Raw genomic sequence first — 8726 nt, 5'->3', positions numbered from 1 at the left:
AATTTTGATTGACGGCTTATTGTGCTTTAAGTATAATTACTATTCATTATTACAATGAATTATGCATATACAAGTCGAGAACGTAAATGTTGTGTGACAAATTGTGAAGACGTTTCCCAAAAATGGAGCCCAAAGTTTTTAAGAATTGGTTTAGAATATAATGTGGAAGAAATTTACACAAAAGTTTTTGGTTTGTGAACGTCATTTTTCTGGCTGCGCTTTAGAATGGAACACGAAGAGATTTAAAGCGTGTGGCAGTTCGCACATTATATTTAGCAGGTAACACTAATTGAATTGTAATAAATTGCTACATATATTGTTTTTAGAGCGATCTCGAGAGCATCATACTTTCATACAGTAGAGTTCCATGAAGTTGATCTTGTATCTTGTATAATCATATTAAATTAAATATAACTCCTTGATTGGATTAATTGGAGTTGTTACTTATAAAACAAGTGCCCTGTACTCTTTGAAGGCCCTGACTGGTGAGGTGCATCCGCATTAAACTGAATTTATTTGGATCCCTAACAAACAAAATTGGACTTCACTGGCTGGATTCATTTACCTTTTAGGTTTCAGCTAGTCAAATCCAATGTTATTGTTCAGATCCGGAGAAATTAGTATAATGCGGACGTAGCTTACATTTTAATATTTAAATTTGGCGCCATTCACGTAAAAGCTGCTGAGAACATACACGAGATGGCGCGTCATTTTTACATTACATTACAGTTTCCATTCTAAGTTTGTTGTTCTATGGTATAAATTTCATGAGAAACAACTTGCTCAATACGTTTCATACTTTATTCAGTAGGCAAATGGCTCTAATGAACATTATTAATTTCAAAAGGCTGTTATATATGAACTTATTTACAATTATATGCTTAGTAATAGCAGGTTGCTGGTGGTGGTCTTTATGAACTAAACACTTCCACATTTAAATGACGATATGCTGGTCTAAACTTCGAGCAGCTTTAGTCTGGGGCTGGATCAGCTTTGGGAGATGTGTGGTGTAGATTCTCAGAAGATAACAACTGCTCGATAAGTCAGTACCATCATACCCGAGATGCCCTCAACGACCGCATTGATACCCGAACTGCGCTTGAGTGTAGTTCTTGTTTCCACGGTGCCATTGGAATGTTCTTCCTTGGGTCTTTTGTTTTCCGTCTGTGCTGTTTGATGATTAGTACATTTATGTTAATCTTATTTCCGGTGGGTAGCTTACTATTCTTTGGGAACCTTTTAGTCTTAGAGCAGCTGCCTGATATATGGTGTCTTGCTCTCGAATTTCTTCTTGACATTGTGTTTAATCAACCAATCCTGCATCTGATCCTTTTTCCAATTACTTTATGGTAATTTTTCCAACTGCGCCGAATGATACGGTGCATTGTCCAAGATCACCACACATTTATCTTGAATTTTGTTCAGAACAGGAAGTAATTGATTCACCACCCAATTTTGATAAATCTCCCCGTTCATAGTTTTGTGATAATCCCTATCGTTACTATTTGAAGTTTGTAATAGATTACACCCTTCCAAAAATCCAAAACGAGACCCCGCATGCAAAACAGTAAAACGCTTCCCTTCTGATTTAATTTTAGACGGATTACTTTTAATTTCAAAATCGTGTACCCATTTTCGGACGCTGGATCGATTTTGAAAAATCCAAGTTTCGTCCAGATGCACGAATGTTATATTTTCACTTGAATTTTGGTATTGCAAAAATGTAAAAGGGGCAGGAACGATTCTACTGCGTAAATTGCAAACAAGCAACGGACCAGTAGGGAAGAAGAAGGTACCAATGCATTTGAATATTCAATTGCTGCCGCGCTTTCCCAAATATCGAAACCAGTCTATTCCAGAATTTTGAATCGTTGTGAACAAAATCATTCTGATGAGTATTAAGAAGGAGGCCTACACCATCGTTCAGTAGGAAACCTTTAAAACAATCACAGATCAAAGAGCTTTTACTCTAAATTACCGAGGAAAATAAAGAACGAGAAAATTCAAAGATGGCGTTTGGAACTATAATAATATAACTCCATTCAAGTACGCCATTATCTATAGACCTGGACGAGAAAACACATTTTTGACGCATTTTCAAAAATCTCATAAGACAATGGGAAACAGTTCTACCATTCGTTCTGCATTTAATTCGTTACCTTATATGCACAACGATTAACTGCACACCAGTTGCGGCACAGTAGACGAGCTTCTAATGGAACTGCTATGACTACATGGCTGACAGAGGCAGGACAAAGTGCTATGGCGTCATTGTGATCGAAGCAGTAAATACCAGCCTTGCAGGAGTCAATCGCCGACTACTCATTTTTTTCCCTCCTAGATGGATCTGAAACCACTGTATCCAACAGACACCTGGCTCGTATTGAAGGACAAGAAGAGACTACAGTTTCAGCTGAACTATTTATGATTGTTGATCGCGCTCCAACAGTCAAGACTTGTTGAACGCTGGTTGCAACGTTTTCAAAGTGAAGATTCAATGTTATTGGTAAAGAACGCCAAAATCGACCAAAGAAGTTTACAGATGGGGATTTATAAGCATAATTGGACGAAGACACTACACAAACACAACAAATGGTAGCGCGGCATTTGAATGTTACTCGGCAAGCCATTTACCATCGCCAACACCAACTGAACGAACAACGGATGGGAAAGCGAAAAACTGTGTGCGAAATGCTGCATTTACGTCACCAAAGAAAGAGTTTTTGGCATCGGGTTGTAACTGGCGGAAGAATGGGTGTATTTTCAGAATGCCAAACACAAAAAATGCAAGACCGTATCGCTTTTAGAGGATTATGTTGTGTGCGTGGTGGGATCAGAAGTACACTCAAAAAAATATCGACAGTTAAAGTAAACAAATATATTTGTTAACCAACAGTTTACTTAAACGTTAGTACAGTTAAATAGAATTTAGTTTAATTCTATAAATTTGGTTTGTTTCATTTACCAATAAAACATTGTCATATTAATTCTGTACAATCTACCCGAAATGTAGTCATTTCTGTTTCAAAAATTGTTAAATAACAATTACTTTATATTTTTACAAATGGTTATTGTAGTTCAACAACATATTCTGTTAAAATGTTGTGATAATTGTCAAATTATTTGGTGAAAATTGTGAAGTAACAGCCATGTTGTAAACCTCTACAATTGTTTGTGGTAATGTAACAACGAATTTGATAAATCGTTTTACATCAATAGTTGTATTATTTAGAAACCATAGTCACTTTACCACGTCATAAGTAAATTCTAACTACGAAATTGTTCATCAACAATATAAAATGAAATATAAACGGCGACTTTGTTTGAGTTAACGTTGCAGTTCGTTTCATAGTAACTGCATAATCGTGATAAATTCGCGAAGATCGCATTACGCATTGTATGTAGCTAATGTAACCCAGCATTTTCATTTTGAATGCTCGTCAGTCATACGGTACGCTATGGAAAATATTGGAAGTGTATTTGGTACATTGTACAACATTGATAATAATTCTAGTTCTAACATCGACACTTTGACATTGTTTGATGAGGGTGCTAATGTTAATGGGAGTGCGGGTGAAGAAGGCGACTTATTCAATTTATTACAAAGCTGGGGGTTCTCAAGCCTTTGCCAGGAGTTTTTAGGTAAGTATTTTTATCATTATTTATGAATGTATTCACCACCTTGGAATGTACATATTACAGTTATTTCTCTTTTTCTTACACACAAAACAAATTCGCGATGGAACGCAACGTTGTTTAATCATTTTGTTAAAGAATTATATTATTTTAAACAGTTAAAACAATTGTTCCACATGGAACTTCATTATTTTGGGAAATTATTGTTACAGATCAGGATATAACCATTGAACGCCTAAAACTGCTAACTGAAGCGGATTTGAATGAACTATTTAAAGAGAAAAAATTAGGTATAAAAGTAGAGTTTCGGCATCGCCTTACCAGATGGAAAATTGAAAACGTAAGTTTTGTAAATGTCAACATTTATGTGTACAAACTATTTGTTAATAGAACATACCCAACGATTTTCCTTGTAACTCAAATAGTTACACAAATTTATGGATAAATACTGACACTGACGCAGCCAACTCGTCATCTGAATCATCGGTGGAATCTACATTTGGCAGAACTTTTGTATGATTTGCTCATGTAGTGTTATATCATATAATTTACATAACATTTGCAGCAATTGGAGAATGCCCTAAAGAATTTCCCTAATGGTAACTATGTGTTCTTAGTATTCGAGAAAAATAAAAAACTCAATGACGCAGCTCGTAAAATAATGGTAGATGCTATTACAGCGTGGCATATTGAAAATAATGTAAAACTGAGAAGAGAAGGATTCGAAAGGATATCCGAAGAAATAGAGCAAAGATTTCATGATGATAAGGTATTTTGTACTATTTGGTGTGGTACTAACATTATCAAATAATTCATTTTAGTTTATCTACTATAAGAAAAGGGGACTAAAACAAATTCCATCGGGACGATTGTATGACAAATATTACAATCACACAAAACGCCTCAAAAAAATTGGTTTAATCCAACAATCTCCAATCACTCCTCGAACAAGTACTGTCGCAAACATCGAAAATATTGGTGTAATTGATGATCAGAATATAACGGACGATGGTATGTAGTTAGATACAGGTGTAATACAATTACTTGAAAACTTATATTTTATGGCACTAGAAATTTTGAATTTAACTGCTTGGCTTCGGATAAATAATTCCCCTTGGACGGACGTTCAAGAAAATTGGCGAAAGACTTTTACAAGGAGAAGAAGTGAGATTTTGAAAGAAACAGAAGAAACACGAATTACGTCTATTTTAGCGAACTGGCCTCTTTTAAAAAATTCTCATGGCTTCAATTTGGTATGTTTTTTTTATTATTATAATTACATACAGTATACTTACTACCTCCTGCTTAACAGTAGGTTGTAATTATTATTATATATAAATTTACTCCACTTTTTAGATTGAACAAGATTTTTTTTCGATATACCAGGACAAAACTTATGGACTAATAAGGAATTGGATATATTTTAAAAATAAAATCATTCCAATTTATAACACTAAAATTAAAGACAAGCAAAATTTAACGTTAATGAAATATTTAAATAGTCTAAATCACACTGAAGGTAATTTCCTAATCTTGTTTATTACAATAATGTAACAAATTGTCTTTCAGAAATTATTGACGTAATTGTAGCACTGCTTCTTCATGCTGTGTTACCGCCCACAATAAAGCATGTAAAGAAAAATCAACAGAACAAGAAATTGATCATTAAAGCAACCATAAAAGACTCACAAAATTCGATCTTTCTGCACACGCGGACCATTAATGACTTTGACAACAAAATCGAAGAATTAAAATCAACTCTACTAGAAAGAGGAGAAACACTTCAACCTATAATAGTAGCAGTAGGTGACGATTTAATACATATTAATAGTTATTATGTTTTCTATGATGATATAAAGTATAAATTTGATAATTGTTTAGCCGCTCTTGATTCGTGTTTTAAAATATTTCATGTGTTAAATTTGAAGTATCCAAGATGTGGTCAAAATACGTGGATCTTTATCCAAAAATATTTTTTTGATATTCACTTGCCGGAAGATAATCCGTGCTCAAATTTACTTTGTTTGCTTAACGATTTAAAAAATTAATTTTTATTTTACTATTAACATGCCTCAGTGTTACAAATGTAAGCAAAACGCAGGGAGTGTTTCTAATCAATTTGATGGAGTGGATGAACTTATCAAACATTTTAAACTTTTTCATAGTTTTACACCGTATGGCAACTTTTACTGCCTTGACTGTTGTCATACTTATCAATCTTTAAAAGCATTCAAAAGACACTTTAAAGGTAATAATAAATCATGTATAAATAAATCGTCAGATACAATAAATCGATTAGAAAAATCATATAGTCAACATGAAAATAACACGGATTCTTCTGTAGGTAACTCGGAAAGAGAAAATGTTCGATATGACTTAGCATCAGCTTTAAAGAACATTGAAGCCACTGCTTTAATATTTGTTACTAAACTTTACAGTAAATCAAATTATGCCCGAAAAGATGTCGACCAACTTATTAACGACATTACTAACAATTTGTTGGGTACGATTATTACTGAACTGAGTAACATTTTTAATACGACGAATAATAATAATGGTGAAATAGATAAACTTCTGGCTTTCTGCCTGGATCCGTTTTGCAATTTTAATACTTATCACAAGTACACAAAAAGTCTTCAAAATCGGGACCTCTATCGAGAACCAAAAATTTTTGAAACCAATAATGAAGTTGATCATATAATTCTCAATAGTACACCCTGTTTAGATTCTAAATCAAGCAAAGGCGCTTTAATGCCACTACAGTTTCAATTTCAAAAATTTTTTGAGTTGCCAAACGTATTGAAAGACACTATTGAAAACATGACAAACCTTGCACAAAAATCTACAATACATAATATAATAAATGGAGAAATTTGGAAACAAAAAAAGGCAAAATTTGAAAATAAGACTTTGATTCCATACATTCTGTATTTTGATGATTTTGAAATAAATAATGCGCTTGGTTCACATGCTGGCAGTCAGTCAATTGCTGCATTTTATTACAGTTTCCCAACACTACCACAGCACCATGTTTCATCATTAGAAAATATTTTTACAGCTCTGTTATTTAAATCTACTGATAAGTGTTACGGAAACGATGCAACCCTGAATTTACTAATTAAAGAAATACAGTTACTAGAAAAAGATGGCTTAATGGTACATGGTCATCAGATTCATTATATTTTGATGGCTATTGTTGGAGACAATTTGGGGCTGAATTCCATATTAGGGTTTACGAAAAGTTTCAGCGCTAATTTTCCATGCAGATTTTGTAAGTGTAATCAAAGTGAAATTAAATCCGACTGTCAAGAAAATCTTTCAAAATTTAGAACCATTGAAAATTATCAACAAGATATTTCGAATGAAATTGAAGTAAAAAATAGGGCTAAACAGAGTGGTATACGGGAAATTTCAATTTTCAATACCATTGATTCATTCCATGTCGTGAATAACTATGCCGTCGACATAATGCATGACCTCTTTGAAGGAGTCTGTCATTATGATGTATGCCAAATTCTAACCCACCTGATTGAAAAGGATCATCTATTTTCACTAAAAATATTGAATAGTCGAAAACAACTATTTAATTATGGTAAAACAGAAATTGGAAACATTTCCCCTCCTATAAAAATAAATCATTTAACTAACTTAAAGCTGCATATGTCGGCCAGGGAGATGTGGACATTTTGTCACTTCCTTCCTCTTATCATCGGTGATTTAGTTCCCATTAATAACAAATACTGGAAATTATTACGTCTTTTATTAGAAATGATTGATTTAATATTAATGACCGAATTTAATGACACAGATTTAAAATTAATGACATTGAAAATTGAACAACACCATCTGCAGTATGTGAAACTGTTTGGAAATACCCTAAAACCAAAATTTCATTTCCTTCTGCATTATCCAACAATTATAAAAAAAATAGGTCCTCTCAAGTATATCTGGTGTTTCCGTTTTGAATCAAAACACCGCGAGCTAAAAATGTACACAAATAATACGAATTCCCGTAAAAATATCCCTTATACCATTGGCATTAAATGTTCTTTAAAATTTTCTTATCGTTTGTTAAATAATAATGGTTTCAAGAATATTATAGCATATAATTCAAAATCCACTAAACAGCAAAATCTCCGGGATCAATTTTATTATAAAAATCTCAATTTAGATGCAGTCAATATTATAGGCGATGATATTATGACATTTAAAAAAGACATCATATATAAAGGAACTCAATATGCTATTGACTATTACTTGTTAACAAAAAAACTGCAGTTATATAGAATTGTGGATATTGTTCTTACAAGTAACGAAAATATATACTTCGTATGTTCACAGTACAAACTTGGAAATTTTTGCAATCATTTTCAATCATATTTGTTACCTACTACAGAATCCACTGACACTTTTTTTATGTTTTCTCCTTCTCATTTTGATTATTATTCACCACTTCACACTTATATGTCGCCAAATGGTAAAACCTATGTTCGGCCAAAATATTTTTAACACAACAAGAGCTCTTTAGTTCCTAATCATATTTAGCATTTATAATGAAGTGTATTTATGTTAATTTACATACTAATCTTATATTTAAGTATTCTATTTACCACAGTGGTAACTGTTTATTTGTATTTTGTATTTTCTGTGTACTTATAATGATTATTCCAAAATAAAGAGCAATTATTCTAGAAAAGTTTTTTTTGTAATCAGACAGACGGACAAAAAATGCATGGTCAAAGCAACTGCTAACTTTGTTATAATAGACCATTTAGTCAGTTAATTAACTAAAGTATAGTTGAAACACAGTGTCATCGTTACACAACTACAAAATTGTTGAAAAAACGAGAACATTGTTAATGAACCCAAATATTAGTTCCTCAAGCACTTTTTACAGTATACCTACAAATGTTCTTGTCAAGTACCAGTATAATTGGTACGATAACTTTGTTTGCAGTCATTTCAACAGTCAATATGATAACAGTATGTTAACCATTTTGAAGCAGTAAAATATACCAAAGTAGATGTATGACGCCTTTTTATATGCTCTTTTTGGTTAATTTTACCTCTCTTTTTCTTTGAGTGTACAA

General features: G+C 32.7%; 1 protein-coding gene across 1 annotated transcript; it reads left to right on the top strand.

The window, feature by feature from the left end:
- The first annotated feature begins 3345 nt into the window (after positions 1-3345).
- LOC116170589 lies at positions 3346-8327 on the top strand. Its single transcript, XM_031487090.1, has 9 exons — positions 3346-3451; positions 3515-3642; positions 3849-3976; positions 4027-4149; positions 4202-4405; positions 4458-4647; positions 4708-4889; positions 4993-5155; positions 5206-8327. The coding sequence occupies exons 5-9, from the start codon at positions 4298-4300 to the stop codon at positions 5682-5684; spliced, it is 1122 nt and encodes a 373-aa protein (XP_031342950.1). The 5' UTR covers positions 3346-3451; positions 3515-3642; positions 3849-3976; positions 4027-4149; positions 4202-4297; the 3' UTR covers positions 5685-8327.
- Positions 8328-8726: the final 399 nt, after the last annotated feature.

The sequence above is a fragment of the Photinus pyralis genome, unplaced genomic scaffold (assembly GCF_008802855.1).
Source record: "Photinus pyralis isolate 1611_PpyrPB1 unplaced genomic scaffold, Ppyr1.3 Ppyr1.4_LG5, whole genome shotgun sequence".
Lineage (NCBI taxonomy): Eukaryota > Metazoa > Arthropoda > Insecta > Coleoptera > Lampyridae > Photinus > Photinus pyralis.
This window is presented reverse-complemented; position numbering and strand designations above follow the sequence as displayed.

What these genes read in the sequence shown, in the direction of transcription:
- LOC116170589 (XM_031487090.1), top strand. Translation starts at nt 4,298, where the DNA reads ATGGTAGATGCTATTACAGCGTGGCATATTGAAAATAATGTAAAACTG. An exon ending in TCAGAATATAACGGACGATG is followed by an intron (nt 4,648 to 4,707) that starts GTATGTAGTTAG and finishes TTATGGCACTAG; the next exon opens with AAATTTTGAATTTAACTGCT. An exon ending in ATTCTCATGGCTTCAATTTG is followed by an intron (nt 4,890 to 4,992) that starts GTATGTTTTTTT and finishes TCCACTTTTTAG; the next exon opens with ATTGAACAAGATTTTTTTTC.